At 38.9% G+C, this 26,607-nt stretch overlaps 1 protein-coding gene across 1 annotated transcript in view; it reads right to left on the bottom strand.

Annotated features, from left to right (window-relative positions):
* The window catches only part of ALG13 (ALG13, UDP-N-acetylglucosaminyltransferase subunit), a 75,797-nt gene that overhangs the window by 17,630 nt on the left and 31,560 nt on the right, over nucleotides 1-26,607 (bottom strand). The window contains 12 exon segments of the mRNA XM_023758585.1: nucleotides 4,797-4,962; nucleotides 6,943-7,014; nucleotides 13,643-13,698; nucleotides 13,803-13,835; nucleotides 17,914-18,034; nucleotides 18,366-18,522; nucleotides 18,708-18,821; nucleotides 19,269-19,515; nucleotides 20,226-20,353; nucleotides 22,814-22,914; nucleotides 23,243-23,307; nucleotides 25,717-25,825. Coding sequence (XP_023614353.1) covers nucleotides 4,797-4,962; nucleotides 6,943-7,014; nucleotides 13,643-13,698; nucleotides 13,803-13,835; nucleotides 17,914-18,034; nucleotides 18,366-18,522; nucleotides 18,708-18,821; nucleotides 19,269-19,515; nucleotides 20,226-20,353; nucleotides 22,814-22,914; nucleotides 23,243-23,307; nucleotides 25,717-25,825 — 1,369 coding nt within the window.

The raw sequence follows: 26,607 nt of genomic DNA on the forward strand, positions 1-26,607 counted from the left end.
AACAGTAGTACATATGTCTCCTTTTTTCCCCATTGATCTTCCCTGGCCTCTCCTCCCCCTCTCCCCCTGCAACATGCCCTTACCCAACCCCTACCCCCCCCCCCGTGTCTTGTGTCCCATTGGTTATGCTTATATGCACGTATGTAAGTCCTTCAATTGATCTCTTACCCCCCAACACTCTCCAGCCTTCCTGCTGTAATTTGACAGTCTGTTTGTTGTCGTCTTTTTTTATGGCTGCATAGTATTCCATAATGTAAATGTCCCACAGCTTTTTTAAAAAAATATTTTTATTGATTTCAGAGAGGGAGAGACAGACAGAAACATCAATGATGAGAGAGAATCACCGATCAGCTGCCTCCTGCACCCCCCCCCCACTGGGATCAAGCCCGCAACCCAGGCATATGCCCTTGACTGGAATCGAACCCAAGACCTCTCAGTCCGCAGGCCGTCGCTCTATCCACTGAGCCAAGCCGGCTAGGGCCCACAGCTTTTTTATCCATTCATCTACTGATGGGCACTTGGGCTATTTCCACATCTTAGCTATTGTAAATAACTCTGCTATGAACATAGGGGTGCATATATTCTTTCTGAATTGGTATTTTGGGGTTTTTAGGATATATTCCCAGAAGTGGGATTGCTGGGCCAAATGGAAGTTCCATTTTCAGTTTTTTGAGGAAACTCCATACTGTTTTCCATAGTGGCTGTGCCAATCTGCATTCCCACCAGCAGTGAACTAGTGTCCCCTTTTCTTCACATCCTCGCCAGCACTTGTTGATTTTTTGATGATAGCCATTCTGATAGGTGTGAGGTGATATCTCCCTGTGGTTTTAATTTGCATTTCTCTGATGATTAGTGACTGAGCATCTGTGGTTTTCTTTTTAGGAGTTTTGTCACCCAAATGTACATTCCTACACAGATGTTTAAAGTTGATGCCTTGAATCTCTCAATCTGTTGCTCCTTTCTCCATCCCTATCATTTTCTTTCCGTTTTTCTTTGTAAGAATCTGGGTCCTTTGACATGTTGAGTTTCCCAAAATCTGGATTTTGCTGAATACACACCCGTGGTGCATTTCAACATATTCTTCTGTATTTCTTGCAAATAGGCAGCTCAATCCAGAAGGCTGGATCAAACTCAAGATTGATTCCTTTGGCACATTTATAGGTAATGTCTTATTGTCTTTGCAATCTTAGCAGCTATTACTGTTTAATACCCATCCATTCAGTAAGGACTGCAAAATGATTATATTCTGCCACTTCTTTTTCAATGATTAGTTGGAATACTAATACATAGAAACATTTCCCCTCATCTATTTGGTTATCTAGTAGTATAGTTCATGTAAGGGAAAATAAATACTTAATTCTTTCGCTCTATTTTCTAGTTTTGAAGAAACTAAGGTTTTACTTAGACTATTACATCTGTAGTACTTATCTTCCATTAAAAAAATAGCTATACTTTATCTACATTGTCCAAATATATGGCCATTACATGGAATATTCTCAAACTCCCAGACCTCATTTTGTCTTAATTCTACAGGTAAATTTAATGCTTACTCATTAGGTCTTATGTTGCTGTTGCTAATTATTTTATAAGTCTAAAAGTCAAAACTCATTCTTTAATACATTGCTGACCATTAATACAACTTCCTGTGATGGCAGAAATATTCTCTATCTGTGCTTTCCAATACTGTAGCCACCAGCTACTTGGCATGTTGTTAGTGCGACTGAGCAATTGAAGGTTTATTTAGGTATAATTAATTTCAAATTAAATTATCACATGTAGCTAGTGATTACCTTGCTTGACAGCATAACTTAGATTCTTCAGGAGGTGCTCATGTGAATAATATTCTCTTAATTGTTATATATACTGCCCATTAAGCATGAAAATCAGTTTGGTTGAATATAAAATTTTGGTTCACACATTCCTTTAGTATCTCAAATGTTACTCCAAAATGAAGCACTGCTATAAATTTTGATGATTATTTTACTTATTTTATACTCCATAGGCTCTTTTACATAGATAACCAAAGGACTTTCTAGTTCTTTAAGGTCCAGCCATTTTAAAAAATATATATTTTTAGTGATTTTAGAGAGGGAGAGGGTGAGATAGAAACATCAATGATGAGAAAGAATCATTGACCGGCTGTCTCCTGCACTCTCCCCCCACCCCACTGGGGATCTGACTGCAACCTGAGCAAGTGCCCTTGACTGGCATCAAACCCAAGACCCTTCAGTTTGCAGGCCTATGCTCTATCCACTGAGCCAAACCAGCTAGGGCAAGTACCGCCATTTTATTAGAATATCCTGGTGTTGGTTGTTCTAAGTAAACAGGCTGCAGAGTGGTATTTCAGTAGGTAATTTTAAACCTTTTTTAATTTCAGGAAAGTCTTCTGAATTATAGTTTTCAGTATTTGTTCTTTTCCTTTACTTTGGTTTTCTTCTTCAGGGACTTGTGTTTGATCTCCTTTACCTAACTTTAGTACATCACTTTTGAATCTTGATATTCATTTTCTTCACTTTAAATTTCCACCTTTTTTAACATCTTTCTCTTAAAGCATTATCTGTTGTATATAGTTTGTCTTATATGGTCTTATAGTTTAGTCTTCATTACTGAAATGACTTTCTTCCATTTCTGTCACCTCATCTGAGTTTTTCTGATTCTGATTTGTTATTCTTTAATATCTTATTTTATTAATGTCTTTAGCTCATCCTGAAATACAGGGTGTCCCAAAAATGTATACACACTTTAATAACTGATAGCTCAGTTTTGAAAATGATATTTATTTTAACCCTTACCTGAGGAGTGAGGATATTTTTCCCATTGATTTTTTAGAGTAGAAGGGAAGTGGGAGGGGAAGAGAGATAGAGGAGAGAGAAACATCGATGTGACAGACACACATCAACTGGCTACCTCCCCCACACACCTCAATCAGGGGTGGGGATTGGACCTGCAACCCAGGTATGTGCCAGTGACCAGGAATAGAACCCATGACCCTCCAGTGCACAGTCCCACACTCTAACCACTGAGCAACACTGGTCAGGGAGAAAATAAAATGTATTTTAGTAAACACTGCTTTTCTAATTATTCAAAGTGTGTATATACATTTTTTGGGACACCTCATAGTTGTTAGTATACTTTTAGTTTGCTTAGTTTTGTTTAGTGAGCACATTTCTGACATGCTTTTATTGTCTATAAGGATGTTAGTCTTTTTTTTTTTCTTAAAACATCTTCAGCACTTTTCATCTTAGCACTTTTTGCCTTAGCACTTTTCATCTGTTCATTTTTTATATACATATTTATATTGATTTCAGAGAGGAAGGGAGAGAGATATAGAAACATCAATGATGAGAGAGAATCATTGATTGGCTGCCTCTTGCAATCCCACCCCTACACACTGGGATCAAGCCCACAACCTGGGTATGTGCCCTTGACCGGAATCGAACCTGGGACCCTTCAGTCCGCAGGTCAACACTCTATCCACTAAGCCAAACCAGCTAGGGCTGTTCATTTTTATGTGATATTATTTTTCATATACTTTTGAATTAGGCAGAGTATAGGAAAGCTTTTCTAATGTCACAGGGCTCTCTTTAGCTGTTGATTTTATGTAATGCTAAAAAAATGTATCATTGCTTTCTAGGATTCATAACTCTGTTCTCCTCCCAACTTTACTCTGGACCTACTCTTTTCTCTATCATGATCATTTTTATTCCACTTCCAGCAGTTTCTGCCCAGTAAAGAATAATATCCTGAAAGGGAGACCTGGCAGGTCAGTTATGAGAGTTCTTAGGAGCCAAACTGCTTCAAGACCTTCAGTCCCATTATAATGTACCCAAAGCACTCATCTAGTGTTGGACAGGTAAAATCCCTTCCTAATCTTAGCTGCTCCTTCCAAATTGGCCACCCCCCTTTCCAGTGAATTCTTATAAGTTCTTTTGGGGTTCTTCTGTTCTTAGGTCCATTAGACAACATCCCCAATATGCTTCTGTCTTCTTGCTCCCACATAAACCCTGATAGCATGCAGGTCTTGTGATGGTTGGCTTGTCCCTACCTGTTTACATTTTGTGGTTCATGGGGATACCTTGCCATCTAGTTTTAAGTATTGTCCATGGGTTTTGGTTTGCTATTTCAATTTTTATTGGGGGACTCAGATTGAAAAGCTATTGTTGCCACCACCTTCCTAGAGTTCTGCTAAGAATTTTAAATTATATTATCTTACTGGAATTCCATAACCACTTCAGAAATTGGTACTACCAGTACCCATAAGCTCATTGATAAAAAAGGTTCAATAACCTGTCCAAAATTACACAGCTAGTTAAGTTGTAAAACCAAGATTCTAACCCAGATCTCTTAAATTCTAGCACATATATTCTTTATAACATTCACGGGAAAATCATTCGTTATATAGAAATGTATTTTATAGCAAACTTGTCAGGAGTTAATTCTGTGAAGTGTGAACACACGTCTACCTTAATTCCTGTATAATAAAACTCAACTGGAAGTTTGAGAAACTATTCCAAGTCCTTTACATTTTCAGCAGGGTAGTAAAGAGATAGATACAAAATCAGATCAAAGCCAAATTTGCAAAAAAACAAAAACCCAACCAACCAACCAACCAACCAACCAACCCTGGCTCTCTCAAATCTTATGGATTTTTCAACTATAGAAGGTATTTTATTAAGTAGGTTAAACAAACGTAATTATGGAAGTGAAAGTAATCCTATCTAATCACTAGAACTACTGTGTGCATATTCATGAATAGGAAAAGAAGCTTCCAAAGTAGGCAACCACTAATAACCTACCTGGCCTGCCTTGTGTAGGTGAAGATACAAATAAAGGCTGTATAGCCTTCTGTGGGGAAACTGAAGTGGTACTACTAGCTTGATTAGCTGCTGCACAGTTAGATAAGACTGGAACTGGAACATTATTGGCACAGGAAGCTGTAATTGCTGCAGAATTTACCATCACCTGTAAGTGTGAAAGAAAGTTTAGAATTCTAAGTTCCACTTCTCAAACAATATTAGTCTCCTATATGATCCTAAATTTCAGGAAATAGTATTTTTTATTATATATCTCTATTTTCTATTTTTTTTGCTCATTAATTTCTCTCAGCAACATTTTGTCACTTTTAGCATACAAATTTTCCAGCTATATTGTTAGATACATTCTTAAGTATTTTGTGTTTTTTCTTTCTTTTTAAATCTTTATTGTTGAAAGTATTGCAGATGTTCCACCTTTTCCCCCCATTGACCCTCACCACCCTGCTCTAGTATTTTGATAACTAAAACACAGAGGAGTCAATCTTTATGTAAACCCTCTATAGCAGGTTAAGTTATTTATTTTAGAAGACCCCAGATTACTTTGAGAACTTTAATTTTTAATGTATTATTTTTTTCTAAAAAAGGTAATACATTAATATGATTCTAAAATCAAGTATACAAGGGGGGATGAGGAGGAAACTGGTCTTACAAGGCGTGTCAGGCGGTAAAAACTGTGAAAAATGCACTGCCATGGGGGGGGGGGAAGGTCGTTATTGCTGGCCCCAGGACAGATCATCGGATATGGCCTGGGGACCTCAACACCTGGGGGCCTTCCTGTAAGCCCATGAAAGGGGGCAGAACCGTATTTGCAAGACAAAGACCCCAGAAGGTTATAAAAAGTGAAGCCCTGTGATTGTTTCTTCACTCTGATTTGGAAATTATTCCCGGAGTCCACTAGTGTTAATTAACAGGGTCCCTCCCTTTCTCTAGGAAAAAAAAATCAAGTATAACATTGTGTAACAATGATATTTCCCTCCAATCCCTATACTCCATCTGCCTTGTTCCCTTCTGCCCAAGCAGGTGACTTCTGTGTTTCCTGCATATTGTACAGAGATTTATACACACTTCTTTAAACACAAAAGGTGCTTGGATTTTTTAAAACTTTCTGAGACTACAAATTATATTTCTGATTAGGCCACAGCACTGAATACAGGGCTGTGCACAGAGAGGTGTTCAATAAATAATAAGACTCCTCTTCTTGAATATACTGCCCTCACTGCAGTCTCCATTTCCTTGCTACCCACTGAAGTATGGCTGCTACCCACTCTGGTCCTCATAAACTGTATTTGAAGTCACCAGTGGACTCCATGGCAAAAAATCCTAGTAGACTCTTGTTAGTCCTCATGTTGCTTTATCTCCTGGGAATAACTGATACCTTGAAATAGTCTCTTCCTGGGTTTCCCAAATATACTCTCCTATTTCCCCCCCGCCCTCCTTGGCTTTTGCTTCTCTTACCCATTTCCTAAAATTTGGTGATCCATAGGCTCTGTTCTAGATGCTCTTATCTCTTCCTTTTCCCAGGATGATCTTATTCACTCTTATGGTTTTATATTTTTTTCTTATATTTTATTGATTTTTTACAGAGAGGAAGGGAGAGCAATAGAGAGTTAGAAACATCGATGAGCGAGAAACATTGATCAGCTGCCTCCTGCACACCCCCGACTGGGGATGTGCCTGCAGCCAAGGTACATGCCCTTGACCGGAATCGAACCTGGGACCCTTCAGTCCTCAGGCCGATGCTCTATCCACTGAGCCAAACCAGTTAGGGCTACTCTTATGGTTTTAGCTACCATTTTGATACCAACTCCCCATTCTACAGGAGAGCTTTACATTTAAGTGTCCGTGTATGACGTTGACTTGAGACATCATTTATATTAACTAACTCATTATAAGAGGTTCATAGTAGTCTAATGCCAGTGCATAGAACAGTGACTGGAACATAGTAGATGCTCAATTAATTGAATGAATTTACCAATCACTATACAAGGAACCACAAGGTATAATACTTAAAATAGGAATATAAGCAGCTTCTTTGAAATATGATGAGTGAAGAGAATAAAAGAAAAAAATTCATTTTCCTCCATTCAGATCACCGCAACTGACTCCTTAATAACACAATAAAGATTACCTCCTGGGGGTAGTTGCATGAGGTAACTGTGTCCTGAGGAGACATAGAACATGGTCCTCTGTCCTGAAGAGACTTTAGTGAATACAGAAATACAGTTAAGTAAGGGCAAATCAAGAAACCAAACAACGTATCAATAAAATATCTGCTGTGTTTCAACATCTCCTAAAATAAAGGTGATCTGTTCTGAAAATATTCAAATTGAGAAGTGACTAATAAGATAATGCTCCAATCTATACTCTCTCCTCCATGCCTGCTGCTACTGCCCTGATGATGAGGTCTTTAGTCCCCCTTGAATTGATCCACTTTATCAGCGGTTCTCAGTAAACTCAGGGGTAGATCCTCGAGGCAGAGCTGAGCAGTTTGTAACCCTAATCTCCAGCAGCTTACTGGGGGGGGGGGAGTAGGAGGGAGACAGAGAGACAGAGATTGAGATTTCAACACATAAAAAAATGTAATGACAAGGAAGCAAAAATAATTTGTATCAGATGAGAAGTATAGAGTGTTCTGAGCATTTCATAGTGATAAGGTGTTCCCTGAGTTTTGGAGCTCAGAAAGTATTCCTGATAGTGGCTCATGCATGGTGTGAATGCTTTTGATCGATTTGGAAGGGGGAGTGATGTTAGGACCAGGTTCCTTTAATACTTTCAAAGAGCTTCTTGAAAATCACTTCCTCCCACCACCAAAGACATTAAAAAAAAAGATAATGTTCCCAAAAGCATCACTCTAATGCCAATGCCTGATTTAGGTAACTGTTCTATTTCCTATCTACATCCAACTCCAGTCCCAGTGCAGACACTAAAATGTAACAGAGGATTGTAATTTAAACACTTTCTTAGTGGCCTTTCTTGACCTAAAAGTTTCAAAATCAGTAAGACCAACAATGGTTTTGCTAAGAGAAAGCATTCCATCTAAAAAAGTAGGTTGGGACAAAGGTGGATAATTGGCTGGTCATCTGCATCCTATCTAAGCAGGATATAGTATAATCCAAACACCACTCCCTCTGTCTCAAGACTATCTTTGTGAAAGCAAAAATGATTTTAAAAGGCTCTGATTATCATGACAGCAAAGACAAATAAACAAGCAAGCAAACCAGTAGCAAAAATTGGTAATAATGATAAGAACAGAGGGAATCAGGAAAAGTAATCAGAGAAACAGCAGGAACCATACTATAACAAATATGAACCTAATTTAACATGGGCTTAAGATTGCATGTTTCTAAATTTTGTGTTCAAGTATAGCCAACGTATCTGCCAAAAAGCAAACTTTAGCCCTGACTCAGAATGCCCAGTGTGAATGCTAAACAATTCTAGAGAAGGACTTAGTTGAGAGATGAACATGAAAATATGAAATAGGAATAAATATTTGTTTTCTTAGAAGGCTCTGTGCCTGGAAATCTTTAAGTATTGCATTTGTCTTCTCCCCTCAGAATACTGTAAGAAAATTACTTAGAAACTTGCTATGCATTTGGTGACTGGAGGGTGGGAATGGAACAAAACATGAAAAGATTGAAAGCTATTGGGATGCATGATAAAATACGTCAAGAAGAAAAAGAAACAAGTGAAATTAAAAGATCATCTCTGATGTTCAAATTTTTACTTGTTTTTTTAGTTGGGTGACTATTTCAAAAAATGGTATAAAAAGCATGTGATATGAGAATAGTAATAAATGAGTGGACAACTATTTCTTTGGAAGGGGCAAAGGAAATGAAGGAAAAATAGGCGAGAGAATTATATATAAGTTTTCTTTATCTTCCTAAGATGTATTGCCTAAACAGCAAAAACAAAAATTTAGTACATGAAGCTACCAAAGTTAAATTAATCAGAGCTAGGGAATAGAGGGTCGTTATTCAAGTTCTTCACAAATATTCCAGTTTTCCCCCTGGGTACATGGTAGGTTGCTCTTCCTGGTCTCATCTAAAGTTAAGTATGGCTATGAGACATGTTTGGCCAACAAAACATGAGCAGAAATATTAAAAGCCAGTGTTAAATTTTCCTATTTTTAGCCTGCCCCAATGTGACTGAAAGCTCATGTCTATCAGCCTAAGTCCCTGCATGACCATGATGCACAAAAGCTTGCATTGGACATATAACATTAGGGATAGCAACTGTCCTTTGTTAAGCTGTTCAAATTTGGGGGGGGGGGTTGTTACTGAATCTAACCTAGCTTGATTAAAACAGTAATTGGTAACTAGAAGTAATGTGTTGTTCTAAGAACCTAATTTAGGATGGAGATTATGAATTTGCAAGCTCTTAAAGGAAGAGGCAACTACTTCAACCCCAAACTGTAGAAGATAAAATTGATAAATGCTTTGAACAAAGAGCAGTTAAAACTCAGCCTTAAAGCCAGAATCACACTGTTGTTAAAAACTAATTGCATTAAGATATGTCAAAGCAAGAGTCCAACTAAGGATATAACACCCAGTGAATACTTGCACTTGGACAAAGTGGCTCATGGAAAAGCATCCTAAGGTATGGCTCTTCCATCGACGCCTGATAAGCTCATGATACTCAAGTAGAGAGAAACACAGATAAGAAAGCAAAGCACTATAGCAAATCTAAGTAGTGTATCTATTATTAAAAAGAACTATTATTGTAGGGAGCAGCTATAAGGTTAAGCCTCGTACAGACCTGTTGGCAAAGCCACAAATAAGTCCCAGCTTAGAGGGCACAGCTCTCTTAGCATAATTAAGCTTGACCTTATGATGCTCCCTAGATCTTATCTGGGTATCTAATGAGCTGTGGAAAGTGCAGCAAGTGCTGCCAAAACAAGTGAAACTTGCAAGAACATTGTAACTATGGTGACCACTACCTTGTTTACCCCTGGCTATAAAATAAAGGCTCACCTTGCCATCTGGATCTCTCTCTGTGGCCTTAGCCAGGCACAGGAGATCCACCACCTAGACCCAGCTTATTCTCTGTCTGTCTTTTCTAAATCCTTCCCCACCCGCCCTCAGGCTCACCGAACCCTTGACTGTGCTGACCCGGCACATGTGGCGCCCAACGTGGGGCCTGAGTTCAGGGAAACTACAATTGCAAGGTGAAAGGATGCTCCAGTGAAGCACGTGCAGAAAGCAAAGAGGAAGGTAAGGAGCGAAGTTTAGTGATAACTAGGTGTAAAATATGGGAAATTCAGGATCGCAGGAAGAGAATTTATACGTATCCATGCTTAAGGCTATGGTCCAAGCATGGAGCTGTTCTGTAAGTTATCAATAGCTTTTCAATTTGTTGGATTTTGTAAGTAAAACCTGCCCATGGTTTCCTGAGGAAGGAAAAGTAAATGTAGAGGCATGGGAGAAGGTAGGAAAACAACTTAGAAATTGTTATATACTTGAAGGTCCAGAGCTAATTCCTCTCTCCACTTTCAGTCTGAGGTCCCTGATTCGGGACTCGCTAGAGCCCACTCCTGAAAGGGAATGGATGAATGTGGCAGGGGAACTAAGACAGATAGTGGAAGGTTACTAGAGGCTTAATATTGTCGCAAAAGCTTGTCTCTCACCTGGAGACTACTTATTATGGAAGTATTATATTTGTGTTTGTGCTGACATTGGACCAGCCAACTTTTAAGGAGCAGTATTAGCTGCCACATTAAAGGAGATGTTGTTCACTGGTCAGCAGAAAAGGAAAGGGGGATGCTTTAACTGTGGCAAACTAGGGCATTTTGCTAAAGACTGCAATGCTAGAAAAGGAAGTCAACAGGCTACAGGGAGTGGAAACAAGCAGCCTGGATTATGTCCAAGATGCAGGAGAGGAAAGCATTGGGTAAATGAATGCCACCCCAAGACTGATGTTGATGATAATTTAATGCCCCCTAGGCAGGGAAACTTCAAGCAGGGCCAGCCCCGACTCCACCAAACAGTAGGGGCCTTATCCTTAACCCCACTGTAGATTTTCCAGCTGGCTCAGTAAACCTTTATCATGCCACCCCAGGAAGTGCAGGATTGGCAAGTTCTTCCTGGCGTGATAGATCAGGACTCAGGCAATAGCGGAAAGCACCAATCGTACTCTTAAAATGCAACTATAAAAACAAAAAAAGGGTGAGAAGAATGTTACAGGTTAAATTTTTTGAATTACAATGCAGAGTTGTACAGCATCCGAAAGGCATCGGGCCTCCTGTACAACAGCCTCTGCCAACTTAGCCCAGTGGAAGGATGCACAAACCAGACAAGACTTTTACCAGATCTAGTAATGATGTGGGGAAGAGGTTGTGTTTTGCATCTTTCCAGAAGGAGCAGTGCAGCCAATTTGGGTACTGGAGAGTTACATGCATCACCACAATGGACCCAGAGAAGCTCCTTGTCCCTTCGTTCAAAAGACTGAGAGTTGCCCCGATGACAGCAATACAGAAAAGGAAGATGACAAAGGCTACGCAAGGGACCGAGGTGCCAACATGGGGTCAGCTGAAAAAGTTAACAACTGAGGCCCAGCAGATGGTAGAAAAGCAAGAAGTGGAAACTACTCCCTCAACCACATTTCTGGCTATGCTAGCATTGGTTAGTTGCCAGTCTTCTGTAAAGTCTTGCACAGCCAAATCCGAGGACTCTGAGTAAATCAGCAAAAGAAACTTTCATTTAGTAGCTAAAAATGTTAACATGTCTGTAGTTTGATTTCTCTCTCATTGCTGTATTGTTTTGTTATTATTTTAATAGCCAGAGCTTTGTTCTTGATGTTCAAGTTTTAAAATGTTAACATGTCTGTAGTTTGGGCTTTGCATTGGCATTGTTTTGTTGTTTTAATAGCCAGAGTTTTGTTCTTGATGTTTTAAGTTTTACTTTCATTATAGTAGCTTAAAAATAAAAGAAGGGTGAACTGTAGGGAGAGGCTATAGCAGCGGTTCTCAACCTGTGGGTCGCGACCTCTTTGGGGGTTGAACAACCCTTTCACAGGAGTCGCCTAAGACCATAGGAAAACACATATGTAATTACATATTGTTTTTGTGATTAATCACTATGATTTAATTTTGTTCAATTTGTAACAATGAAAATACATCCTGCATATCAGATATTTACATTACGATTCATGACAGTAGCAAAATTAAAGTAATGAAGTAGCAACGAAAATAATTTTATGGTTGGGGGTCACCACAACATGAGGAACTGTATTAAAGGGTCGCAGCATTAGGAAGGTTGAGAACCACTGGGCTATAGAGTTAAGCCTTGGACTGACTTGTTGGCAAAGGCACAAATAAGTCCCAGCTTAGAGGGCATAGCCCTCTCAGCATAATTAAGCTTGACCTTATGACGTTCCCTAGATCCTATCTGAGTAGCTAATGGGCTGTGGGAAGTGCAGCAAGTGCTGCCAAAACAAGTGAAACTCGCAAGAACATTGTAAATATGGTGACCATTACTTTGTTTACCTCTGGCTATAAAATAAAGGCTCAGCTTGCCGTCTGGATCTCTCTCTGTGGCCTTAGCCAGGCACAGGAGATCCACCTAGACCCAGCTATCCTCTTTGTCTGTCTTTTCTAAATCTTTCCCCGCCCTCCCTCAGGCTCACCGAACCCTGGGCTGTGCTGGCCTGGCACATGTTAGGAGGAATATTAACACATGAAACTTAATAGGAATCAAACAGAGGCAGCATAATTAATCACACAGCTAGAGAAACCATGAGCAGAACTAAACCCATCCAACTGAGATAAAATGACCCTTGGACCCCCAATTTCCTATGAATAAAAAGCAGGCTGAGAAAGTTGCTCAGCTGCCAAGGATTATTCTTCAATGCCTACTTCAAATATGGTCAAGGAGAGAAGGGACTTGGGGAGTCCCAGAAAACAAGAGCCCCAGAAAACAATGAACCAGTCCCCTCCAGAGAACAGTCCCCATGCCTAGGTTGGGGGCCCTCACAATGTCTGTCTATCATGATGTCAGAATTGCTACAGGCAAGTAACTGTGTTTCTCCCATTTCCCCCCTCTGAGTGGGAATTTTTACTGCAATTTTTCAGTCCCTGTCCACCACTACAAATTGGGTTTGTGGGGGTAAACAACTTTGTATCTTTGACTTTAGGCTTCCAGATCAAGAAGAGTCATACCTGGACCCAATACAAAGAGTACCACAGATTCCCCAGAAACCTTGGGCAGTGAGTTTAATTACACTGGATGGAATTTTTAGGTTGTCTTCCCTGAGGAGGAAGCAAGTATTCTGCCTATGGGAGGGAGTTTGAGTTGCATGTTACACTATTTAGTGTTGTTAAAATATTTCCAACTTTTTTACCTCCAGGCACAGAGAAATTAGATTCTTTAGTAGGACATGTTATGGCCAATGAAAAAGAAATGGAAAAGGAAGTGACATATGCCATCTCCAGTACACCATTCACTAGCTATTGTTTCCTGCCTTGGCAATCATGGATGGAGCTTCCATCAGCCTGAGTCCCTGAGCAGGGCCCTTCTGCTGCACATGTAGCATACCCAAAGCAAAATTATTTATGGTCCATTCTTACTGATAGAAAAATCGTAGTAAATTCCTCTAGAAATTATCACTGCCAATGTTTGAACTTCCTCATGTATCAACACATATTAGAAATATCTCTAAATAGACTAATTTCAGAAAGGGGGTGTGATCTTGGATGAGTTACTCAATTTCTGGGTCTCAATTTCTTCATCTACAAAATGGAAATGATACCCTGATTACCTCATAGGATTGTTCTGATTTAAATACACTTATATGTATAGTTCTTAGAATAGGGCCCTAGTACACAGAGTACCTACCAAGTTTGCTGTAGATTCAGTTGTGCTATAAACATCTGAAGTTTCATAGTCTGGTTCTAAAGGATATTGCCAAAGTAAAGTCAAAAGTGAGCATTATTTCATAGTTTGAAATTTTACGAACAATAATAAATGTCATAGATTCTATCTAGATCTCACTGACCTGAAGGATAAATATATTCTTCATGATATCCCCCTAGAAAAAAAGACAGAAGAGTATGTTTGTATGTTTATGTAGAGCTTTTTAGCTCAGCACAGCCAGATGGTCAGCACTTGCTTTCTTCTCAAGTTTTGTGGATATGTAGGTTCAAGACTAAAACATATACATCCTTGCAACAAGTGATTTGAGCTTTTGAACTAGTGAAAAGATACTGAAGCCAGAGATTGGCTGTAAACAATATGAATTTCTCCTCTGAAAATTCCCTTAGTTTTTAAAGTTCAGGCAGACGTGAAAAATACAGCTGTGTCCAATTTTCCAGTCAGGCAGTAGACTATGGTGATTAAGTTTACCAGCGTGGAGTTAGGGCTAGATTTGAATCTTGATTAACAATACCACTCTTTGTGCCTCACTTTCTTCACTATAAAACAGGAATAATAGTACCTAGGGAAGTGAAAAGAATATGGCATGATGCTTGATATATAGTAAATGGTGACTATAATTTGAGTATAACCCATAATTTGTTTAGGGGGACATCAATGGGATATATCATGCCTCATTTGTTTTTTAGCCTGTCAGGTAAATAATACATTTAAAATCAGTCTGTTCTCAGAGGATGGCTCAGTAGACTGACGTACTTTGCTTTAAGACTTCTATACCAATGAAACACAGAGAATGCCAATCTTCAATTAAACAGTTTTTCACCAAGTAAAATCCATAGGTCAAAACTGGATTTGATTCTTAAACATGTTACTTATCAAACACACATGCATTAACCCCTCCAGACAGCAGGATTTTAGGTGAGAACAAAGATTTGGTTACTCTGAATATGCCACTACAGGTGAGCAATACATCTGAAGATGCCCACCGTGCTAAAGGAAAAGACAAAAGGGTCACGGGTCATGTTGAGTGAAAGAGCAGAGCATACACATCCTTCACATGTATGCACATGCACATATAAAATATTCGCAGATTATCCCTGTGCGAGATTTTTTCCTAGAAATATCTATTTTCTTCTACATAAGAAAAATATCACAGGGAAATAAGGAACTTGACTGGTAAATTGAGTCATTCAAACTGCCTCTTACCTGCTTAATATACCCAACTCCACCAGAATTGTTTAAGTAAGTATATATGATTTTAAAGTAAAAATAAGCATACCCTGTGCATGGTAAGAGGCACTATAACAACTGCTGAGGGCACATATATAAACTTTAAAGTCATAAAAACCCAAATTTAAAACTGATCTCTGCCAGTCACAAAGGACCACATATAACATCTGAACATTTACACAAACTGTCCAGAATAGGCAAATCTATTACGACAGAAAACAGACTGGTGGTTCCATAGGGTTAGGGGAGGGGGAAGGGAAATGGAAAGTGGCTGCTAATGGATACAGAATTTCTTTTGGGGGTGATAAAAATGTTCTAAAATTGGTTGTGGTGATGGTTATACAACTCTATGACTATACTAAAAACCACTGAGTTGTGCACTTAAATAGATGAACTGTATGGTATGTAAATTACATCTAAATAAAGCTGTTAGGAAAAAATTAAATATTTGCCACTTACCAGGTATGTCTTTGGCCATGTCATTTACCCTTCAAAACTCAATTTCCTTATATGTAATATACAAATACCACATTCCTCAGAGGGATACAGTTTAAGTACTATATTAAATTATAAATATAATTACTTTGTACATAGGATTCAATGAATAGTAATATTTATAGATTAAATAGACTTCTTAATGTAGTTAATGTAGTTATTTCATAGCAGTCTTGTAAACTAATAGCCAGTCTCATGAAAAGCCCAAAGTAGTTATTACAGATCATGAGGACAACATGAATAGTACCTTATTAATAAGGAATATATGTTTTCCTTTTCCACAGGGAAATCTCCCAAATTCAAACTCACTACGGTAAACCCTCGATTTTGTGGACCTTGATTTAATGGACTTCGGATTTAACAGACAAAATTTCCAGCCCGTATGTCACATGTGAAAATAAACACCATGTTATTTTTAAAATTATTTTATCCAAGATTTGCTTATAATTAAATTAATGGGTTATTTTTTGTTATTAATTCATTGTTATTTGTAACAAATTTTAGTGAATAGGCCAAATGTTGGAAAAAACAGTCGTAATTTTGCCAACATAAATAAATATTACATATCCACAACTATCCTATACTAGAGGCCCAGTGCATGAAGATTCATACACTGGAGGGGGGTCCCTCAGCCAGGCCTGCCCCCTCTCACAATCTGGGAGCCCTCAGGTGTTAGGAGGTGACATGGAGATCAGGGGAAGGCGATGCCCCCATCACACCTCTGCTGCTGCCACTGCCGGCAGCGCAAGCCTCGGCTGGCCCTGGTTACCTGAACCTCAGGTGGCCCTGGGTGGCTGGGCAGCCGTTATCTGAGGCTTGCCTGTGCCTCGGGCTGGCCCTGGGCGGCTGGGGGGCTGAAGGGACTGGGGGACTCTGGAGGCAGGCACATGGGGCAGGCCCGGCCTTGCCGCACACCTAGCACCCCGATGAGGCTGAGGGGACTGGGCGCTGCCATCTTTGAGGGTGTGGCAGTCAATTAACATATTCCCTCCTTATAGGCTGTGGGTGTTGCCATGTTTGAGGGCATGGCAGTCAGTTAGCATATTCCCTCTTTATTAGATAGCATCATAAAGATGTGATATGCAAATTGACTGTCACACCTTTACACAAGATGGCTATCCCCATGTGGTCACAAGGGGAGAGCAGTTGGGGGCGATCAGGCCTGCAGGGGAAGGCAGTTGGGGGAGGGCAGTTGGGGGCGATCAGGCCTTCAGGGGAGGGCAGTTGGGGGTGACCAGGCCTGCAGGGGAGGGCAGCTGGGGCGACCAGGCCTGCAGGGGAGGGCAGTTGGGGGCAATCGGGCCAGCAGGGGAACAGTTAAGCGTCAATCAGGCTGGCAGGGGAGTGGTCAGGGCAGTGATGGCGAACCTTTTGAGCTCGGCGTGTCAGCATTTTGAAAAACCCTAGCTTAACTCTGGTGCCGTGTCACATATAGAAATTTTTGATATTTGCAACCATAGTAAAACAAAGATTTATATTTTTGATATTTATTTTATATATTTAAATGCCATTTAACAAAGAAAAATCAACCAAAAAAATGAGTTCGCGTGTCACCTCTGACACGCGTGTCATAGGTTCGCCATCACTGGGTTAGGGAATGCTCAGGCTGGCAGGCAGAAGCCGTTAGGAGCAATCAGGCAGGCAGACAGGTGAGCGCTTAGGAGCCAGCAGTCCTGGATTATGAGAGGGATGTCCAACTGCCGGTTTAGGCCCAATCCCCTGAGGGGTCCCAGATTGGAGAGGGTGCAGGCTGGGCTGAGGGAGCCGCCCCGCCCAGTGCATGAATTTTATGCACCAGGCCTCTAGTAGTCTATATATTTGAATCCAAGAGTCACCACTCATAAACAATGTTCAGTGAATGATTAGCACATAATCACACCATATCATGTGCAGTAATTGATTTCATTGTCACGTGGCGAGACTTTCTGCAGCAATTTTAAAGTGTACAGCAGATGTGCCAATGTGCATTTGTTTACTTGCAGTGACTGGTGAATGCACGCATTTACCAGACCTATTCAATATAAATTTAAAATTACAGTAATACATATAGAAAACTTTTCTGTGAAATTAAACTTTTCATACATACTTAATTTTAATTACGCAAATGTGTCTACATAAGTAAAAACAGGTACACTAATTTGTTAATTTTTTAACATACGCATTCGGAAAATCTACTTTATTATATAAGACTTTCGGCTTTAACAGACACCTCCTCAACCGAATTAGTCCATTATATTGAGGTTTTACTGTATAAACCTATGCAAAGAGCTGAAAATAAGTTATAACAATGTAGAGAGCCTACAGAAATAGAAGCCTATCCTTCTGAAACATACCAAGATATCTTTAAAAACCTAGCAAACTCTGAGACAAAAACTAATACTTTTTTCAAAACAAGCTACCAGAACAGAGTGAGATCCCCAAACAAACACTTTAGGTCTACTTCATAGCCTTGATATTCTAATTCCACAAGAATCATCTTTAAAAAACACATTTAACTGTAATTGACTCACCATTATCACACTGGCCATTGCCCTCCTCTGAACTCAAAGTGTGTTTGCCTGAGCTATGTCCGCGCCTTGCAACACAGTATGTTGGAGTAGGAGGAATCATTGTAGAGGGCCTTCCATGATTCTGTACCAAAAAGACACACACACACACACACACATACATGCAGTTCTCCCTCTTAATTCTAATGTGCTTTAGAATTAAGTGTGAGGCAATAATGATCAAGAAAACAGAAAATATTAGCCCATCCTATATAGGCAAGATTATTTGTCCACCTCTACCTGCTTCTCTAAGACAAAAACAAAAGTTCTCCTTAAAAGTGCTAAAATGAAGTCTTGTTTTCCAAGAAGGGCTGTATTTGCTATATTTATACAAAAAACTAAAATTTATCTAAATGCCTTTACTTAAAAAAAGAGAAAAGTAAATAGCTTTTTGAGTAAATTTTTAAATTACTTACAGGTAAAGTTGGATAAGCAGTCTCATTCCCTTCTTCAATTTCATAAAAAGTAATGGTTTCTTCCAAACCCCTGGGCATCTGTCCATTTTCTGGGGCAAAGCTATATTGGCACTCCTTATTCACACAATGCATCTGGCGGTGACTACGTCTAAAGGAACTTAAGTGGTTCAGAGAATGAAAGGGGAAAATGATAAAATATGGTAGTAACTTGTTTCTAATTTCTAAATAACAGTTCAAACATCTCAATGTTGACACAAACAATTTACTCCATACATTTGTTGCTCAGCAATGAAGACAGACTTACCCATTTTCTCTGACTTTTGACACTTAAAATTTACTTACCGAGCTCTGTAGGAGAAGTTATCATAGCTCTGGCAGCACTTTTTCCCTGGGCCAGGGTAAAAACCAACTTTAGGGTCCACCATGTTAGGCCTGTTTATAAAGCGAGATGAATCCCTAAGAATAAGGGGAAAGGAAAACAGAATTCTTTATTCACTAGTATCTGAGTGGTCAGTCTTTGTAGTTAAATAGAATTAACACATCTTTATAAAAACATCCACAAAAAAAGAGCTTTAATCCCCTTACTACTGGCATTAGGCCTAATCATTATTAATGGATATAGGGCCATATACATGACATTCATATCTTGATAGCATTCTATCTTCTAGCATCTCTTCAACTGTTCCATATTTCCCTAAACTGTGAGAATATGAATTTTCCAATGGATTCATTTACAGGAATTTAAGTATATGCAAGTTTCATCTTCTATGCTCTCTGTAGGCAGAAATTGTAAGAAATCTAAACTCTTTAGATATTTCTAAATTCTACTGTAATTATGTCCAGGAATTATTTCCAATATCTAAACAGAGATGTACATTATCTTGAAAGTTGGTTAAACCTTACCTGGGCATCCCATATCCCCGACCTTGTCTCTGAGATGAATGTTGAGGATAAAAATGTTCATTAGGCATAAAATTGCCAGCTGTCGGTGCATAGTGCATTGGAGGGTCATGTCCATAATGCATACTATTCTGAAGCCTGGGTGGGGGCAGGGGTTCTCCCCTGCTGTAGGCCATAGACATATACATCTCTTTCCCTCTAACTTTTCTGAACATCTTCTTGTGTTGCTTCATGTCCATCTCCGACATAACTTTCAGGCAAACAAAGAAGTAGCAAATAAGCTTCATAACCAAAGCAAAATATTCAGTGTCTCCCCACCACACCCACAAATAACTAAAACTTTCAAATGTTTTCTTAGGAACAAACAAACAAGCAAACAAAAAATACAGAAAGGGAATTTTTGTATTTTTTAAGGATGTACTAGATATTCCATTTGGAAGGGCAAAACCAGTAGGTATTTCTGTATCAATGGACACCTCAGCACTATCTTTAGGATAGGCAGCTTTGATCATCAAAACATAGAGTTAATGCCTATTAATATTTCCAGCTGCTTCCGTGAAGTGTTTTCCTAATTCTCTGAAAAATCTTTTCCCTTCAAATTTTAGAATCTAAAATCTACTCTAACTTAAGTTTACACAAAGTACTTTGGAATAGTATTTCTCCGCCAGGGACAATCTTGCCCCTCTTCCCACTTGGGGAACATGTGGCAATGTCTGGAGACATTTTGGGTTGTTAAACTGGGGGAAGAGTGCTATGGCATGTAGTGGATAGAGTCCAAGGATGCTATTAAGCATCCTACAGTGCACAGGACAGCTCACCATAAAGTATTATCCATCCCAAAATATCAGTAGTGACAAAGTTGAGAAACTCTACCCTAGAATAAGACTTATTTATACCTTGAAAAAATTACAATGTAGGGGGAGAGATGGAGAAAATAATAAAAACCTTCAGTATACAAACCCATTTCTGGGAAATAGCCCCCGGAAATTTTTTGGTAACCTCTTCCTTTCCGACTAGGCATAGCACTCCAAGCAGGAACAGGTGTCATTTGAGTAACTGGTTTTAAGTTAGCCAGTGGAACAATATGCCTTAAAGTTAAAGATACCAACATGAAGCCATTGCAGCAGACTTAATTCTCATTTGATACACATAACCACCCTTTCTGCTTCACCTTCCAGAGGAATGACTGTGGTAAACTAGTTTAGAAATATTTGTTGCCTCTCCTTAGAGGAGGATTATATTTTCCTACCCCACTGACTTCAGACTCAGCTACATTATGTAACTGGTGCTTTAAGAGCCAGCACATGGTTTGTCATGGTATAATTTTTTCTCTGCCTGTAGTAGAGCCTTCTTGGCCAGGGTTCCCTTTGCTGTCCCACTATAAAGATGCAAAATGAGCAAGAAGTGACCTTATTGTTTTAAGCTGCTGAGATTTTTTTTTTTATAATTATGGCAGTATAGACTAGTTTAATGGTTCTCAAAGTAGACCAATAGCATCAATATCATCCAGAAACTTGTTAGAAGTTCAAATTTTTGGGCCCCACCACAGACTTACTAAAGCAAAAACTTTGGGGATGGAGCTCATAAATCTGTGTTATACTCTCCAGACAATTCTGGAACATGTTAAAAGTTTGAGAATGACTGGACTAGCTAACTGAGTTGCTGTGATATTGGAAAACCAGCTTTCCCATTAGTATGAACAGTTTTTAATAGCATTCTGTTGTACTTAATATTTATAGTAAGTTGGCTAGTGACTAGGATTTATAAACTTTTATACATAGGTATACAGTCATGTGTTGCTTAACAAAGGACATACATGCTGAGAAATGCATCGTTAGGCAATTCCATCATTGTATGGACATCATAGAGTGCACTTAACATAAACCTAGATGGTCTAGCCTACTGTAAACCTAGGCTATAAGTCTATGAAGCATGTTACTATACTGAATGCTGTACGCAATTATAACAAGATGGTATTTGTATACCTAAACATAGGAAAAATAGGTTAATAATATGGTGCAAAAGTTAAAAATGATATATCGGTATAGGGCACTTATGATGAATGGAGCTTGAAGGACTGGAAGCTGCTCTGGGTGAGTGAGTGAGTGGTAAGTGAATGTGAAGGCCTAGGACAGTGGTCGGCAAACTGCAGCTCGTGAGCCACATGTGGCTCTTTGGCCCCTTGAGTGTGGCTCTTTCACAAAATACTGACTTCTGTGCATGGGCCACGAAGTTTCAATTACACTGTACGTGCGCACCCGCATGTGGTATTTTGTGGAAGAGCCACACTCAAGGGGCCAAAGAGCCACATGTGGCTCGCGAGCCGCAGTTTGCCGACCACTGGCCTAGGACATTACTGTACATCACTGTAGACTTTATAAACACTGTCTCTCAAGCCCTCTCCCTGAATTCTTCCTACAGGGTCAGAAATAGAACATCAAAGCTACCAATGCTGCTCCATGAACTCTGTGACCTGGATGAACATTAACATGAATCATTATGTGGGATGGATTAATTGGAAATATCTTAGAGAAACTGGCTGGGTAAGGTGTGGATCACCACAATAGTAACTGCAGGAGGGAATGAAAGGTGAACTGAGGATTAGTAGGAAGAAGAAACCAAGATGGAAAGATAAAGGAACATAGGGATTATCGTAGCAATGTGATTTGGGCTATTGCATGTTGGAGCAATGGTCAGATTAAAGAAATTTGTGGTATTCATAAAAAAAAAAGAGGGCATTTAACATGGAGAGGGTATAGAACGGGGGACTCAAATAGTTTGACTTTGGAAATTTGTTACTGGTTCCATTCACACTATCTGGCACAGGGGCTCTCTCTGGCACTGCACTGATGGAAGAAATAAAACTTTTCTAAGTTTTACATATGACAACCTACATATTCCCAAAGTATAGAGACAGGCTGGCTCCATACTATCACAGAAAGCTTTTATTGACGTATCAGTGGCACTTAATACCTGTTAAAGTAGCTCCTGTGGAACTGTGTTCTTGTACAGAATCTTATGTCCTCAACAAAAAATTTAAAGCAATGAACTCTGAAGACCATGGGCTACATCTGGGAGGACTGACTGCAGTGCCCTCTGAGTATGTAGTGCTGGGGGCACAGGCTGCTCTGTGCTGAAACAGCTCAGTGGCTGACTGATGGGGAGGTGATCTGTGCACTCACAACGGAGGTGCTGTGAGAGGGAATCTACTGCCAGGCTGCACTGATATTGCTTCCATCAGAGGAAAAAAATAATTCCTCCTGAACTATATACTAGTATGTCCTTCCATTTCTTATGGAAAATTCAACTCCATTATAATCTTAAGAAATCACTGTCATAGACTGAAATGTCATTATGCAGCACATGACTGTATTGAGGTTTCATACTTTAGCATACACTTTTACAATTCAAGATAAGTCATTTTAGACTAGCTCCAGATATGACTTTGGTTCTCTTACTAATATCCTGGTAATTCTCAATTTAATATTACAAAAAAAGGCATCAGTAGCCAAAGATTTCAGTAATTCAACGCGTTATTATATTCTTACTTTTCTGCCAATTCTTCAATGAAGACTGTTACTGAATTGTTCTCATTTCCAACTTCCTGAATATGAGCATTATAATATCTTCCATCTGATTCCAAGCGAACCTGAAAGAGGGGAAGAGACAGAATACATTTACTCTCAAGTCTACTGGCAGATCTGGCTTCTGCCAAACAAAAATACCACTTTTCCCCAAATGGAGTTCAGTATCTACTTCTTAAAGCAGCTGATAATCAGCACTGCCAGTCTAGTTCAATGGAGATAGCACATGCTGAAAGAATCTTACCTTTAATCACAAGTTTGTAATTAAAATTTAACACAAACATTTAAAAATTTTTCTAGAATTTTGCAAATTAGTTTTGTTGAACTCATATTAATGACTAAAACCACAATCTTGAAAAAATAAATGATTGATTCTTCAAAGAAGAAACTAACCTGACATTTGTCTCCCAAATAGTAATGTTTCCCAGCATACTCCATGTAATCAGCTTTTTGAAGTTCTGTTAAAAGAAAGGATCAAACTCAATTAAACTGTTTCCTTTCCTATTTTACATCATTTAATTTTCTAATGCACTTTTACCAAGGCGTCTTTACAATGTTACCACTATAAGCTAAAATTGGGGTGAGGGGTAGTCCTAAAGCAGTGGTTCTCAACCTTCCTAATGCCACAACCCTTTAATACAGTTCCTCATGTTGTGGTGACCCCCAAATTCATTGTTACAAATTGAACATAATTAAAGCATAGTGATTAATCACAAAAACAATATGTAATTATATTTGTGTTTTCCGATGGTCTTAGGCGACCCCTGTGAAAGGGTGGTTCGACCCCCAAAGGGGTCGCAACCCACAGGTTGCTGTCCTAAAGGGTCATTCTATCACTTTTGATAGGTTATTTCTGTAGTTAGTTTAAGGAGACTTGCAAATACAGTTTTGTGCTACAAAACACAAATATACATTTCTCGAACCTGCCAGGTGGAACAATTTGGTTCTTGACCAAGTTGTTCACAGAAAAAATGTCTAACTTGTGGAACCAAACCAGTTTTGGAACTGACAACCCTTTCAAGCTGATACCTCAGCATGACAAAAAGTGTCTCTCAGGCTACAAAGGAGAGAATGCTTTTGTTGTTGGCATCAATGGATTAGCACTATTTTAAAATATAAAGAGGCCATCAAGAGAGTTAATGTTGCTGAGGTTGTGAAAGAAACAATGACCACAGGCAACTGAAGAGATGGAAAAACTGCTGTTGATTTGGATTAACAAAAAGCAGTTAGCCAGTGACAATCATTTCAGGGGCAGTGATATATGAACAAGCAAAGGTACTGCATGCTGACCTGAAAGACACCCCTGGACTCAGTGCTAAAAGGGATTAGTTTAAGGCTAGTAGGGGGTGGTTCGATAAATGTAAGAAAAGAAGTATTTATAGATTAAACAGTGCATTAGACATGTACTATATATAAGAAAGGTTAAAATAGGGAATCATTTGGGGATCTGGAATGGATTCATTACTAGTTCATTATTTCTAATGGGAAAAATAATTCAGTTTTTGAATAAATCACTTCACAAACACCCTTCCGGAATGAAATAAGTTCAAGAACCAAGGTTCCACTTTAAGTGGAAATTAGAGTTGCAATTTTAGAGTTCGTCAAACACCAATAAGATAAAATTTTAAAGTAACACATCTCAATCAAAAAAAGAAATACAAAGCTTCTTCAAAGTAACCTATTATTTTTAACAACTTATTGTGTTGCATTAGGTCATAACCTCATTCTATATTGCTAACTATACCCTGGTTCACTTGGTTCAAGGAATATGAGACATTAAAGGCTACCTCTAAGGCAGAACTTTAAGGCCTACTTTGACCAACTTAATTATCTAAGAAAGTGGGGGGAGGTAAACAATTACCTGTTTTGAGGGTTGGCAAACTACATAACTCTGTCAAAAAACTTTACTTATGGATGTAAGGTCTGGGGCTGGGAAAATAGGGTCTTTCCTGATCCCACCAGCTGAGTTGGACAAAACAACCCAGAACTGCCGAGCCACATCCTGCTGGACAATAGCTGCCATCCTGGGACCCACCAGAGCATCCTGTTGTGCTGATGGCCAATAAATAACCACCGGAGACTTCTCAAGATGGCCAGGGTGCAGCTGCACCAACTTCCCGCTCATCAATCACCCACCACAAGCTACCGCAGATAAACCTGATTGGTCCAACAGCAGCATAAAAAATCTCTGCCAGGCATAGGCGGGTGTGACTCCCCCGGCCTGCACCCCCAGACCTGCACCCCAAGACCGTGGGACCTCACCCGAGAGCTTCCAATAAACGCGATATTTCGCTTTTACCCTGCTTGTCTTGGTCAATTTATTGGCTTTGGTCAGATTAAATCTTACATCTCAGATTAAACCTTACATTAAACCTAACAATGGACACTGAAATTTGAATTTCACATAATATACTGTTTTCATTTTTTTCCGTCATTCAAAAATTTAAAGACCATTCTTAATTCACAGACCATACAAAAACAGATGGCAAGTCAGATTTTGTCTACAGGCCATAGTTTGCCAACACCCGACCTCATTTATTAATAAGGGGAGTTTTAACCCTTTAAATGTAAGGTATGTTTATTTCTAGTTACTACAAGTTTCTGGTACTCTTAGTTATCTAAAGGCTACCTCCACACAGTCTTTGCAAAGCTGAAATACCAGATAAACATCAGACTCTAAAAAATCCCACTTCTAAAACCATTTGTTCCTCCTTTGGATTTAAATCATGTTTTGAGTAAGGCAAAAAGTAAGTACATGCCTGTTTTTCATAACAGTACATTGAAAATGTCTCTTATTAAAAACAATTTACAAAATTAATTTCCTAGATCTGTCAGGATTCAAAAGTATCCTGTTGATATTTCATTACCTTTTCTGCTGTCCAACCAAACATCAAATTCTACATTACGATAGATTTCTGGATCCAGAGCTTTGAGCACCTTATAGGGGAAGTGCACCTTGGATGGATTTTCTGGAGACTAAAACAAAAAAATTATGCTACAAACTCCCATCTTTAGCTTAAGTCTTCTATGAAGAAGAATTAAGGTTCTTTTCTTCCCTTTTTTTAAAAGTTATGTACATATGACTTCCTTTCCTTCTTTATTAAAACAAGAAATAAATTCCACAATAAATTTTACTGTGTATTTAAAAATCAGAAGACTAAAGAAGCAATATGCAAATAATCTAAAAGGTTTTGGATGGCAGAAGGGAAATATTGTCTCAAGCAGCCAACAATTCAGGATACATCATATATAAATCAATGTAACACTGACCAGGATTAAAGACTCAGTCAGAGCTACTTAACAAGTTTTCCCTTGGTATGCACACAGGTGCAAGTGCTTCTGTACCCTAAAATCAACTGGAAAAATCTGAAAAGTTTATTTCATTTTGGTTAAAATCTGTGATAATTTCCAAAGAAATTACCTTTTCCTTCTGCTTTCCTAGAATTTCACCATATTCAATACTGTTCCCAAATTACCAGCACTTGGGGCATACAGAGATTGTTGTAACAGTATTTGTCCTATTTAGCTAGCCTCAAATGTAACGTCTGCTTAATTTTAAACCTATACAAATAAAATGTCTCCTGTTTCTCGAACCAGGATTATTACCTATTTTCTTTGAGTAGATAGGGATAAGCATTATATTCTTTAATGACAAAAAGAAACCTCAGTGTTATAAAATTGATTACAAACTATCCATTGAGTCTATAATACTACTTTATCTTGAAAACAACAGCTTCTGACATTTCTCAAGTGTTCAG

Source organism: Myotis lucifugus, unplaced genomic scaffold (genome assembly GCF_000147115.1).
Source record: "Myotis lucifugus unplaced genomic scaffold, Myoluc2.0 scaffold_2, whole genome shotgun sequence".
Taxonomy (NCBI): domain Eukaryota; kingdom Metazoa; phylum Chordata; class Mammalia; order Chiroptera; family Vespertilionidae; genus Myotis; species Myotis lucifugus.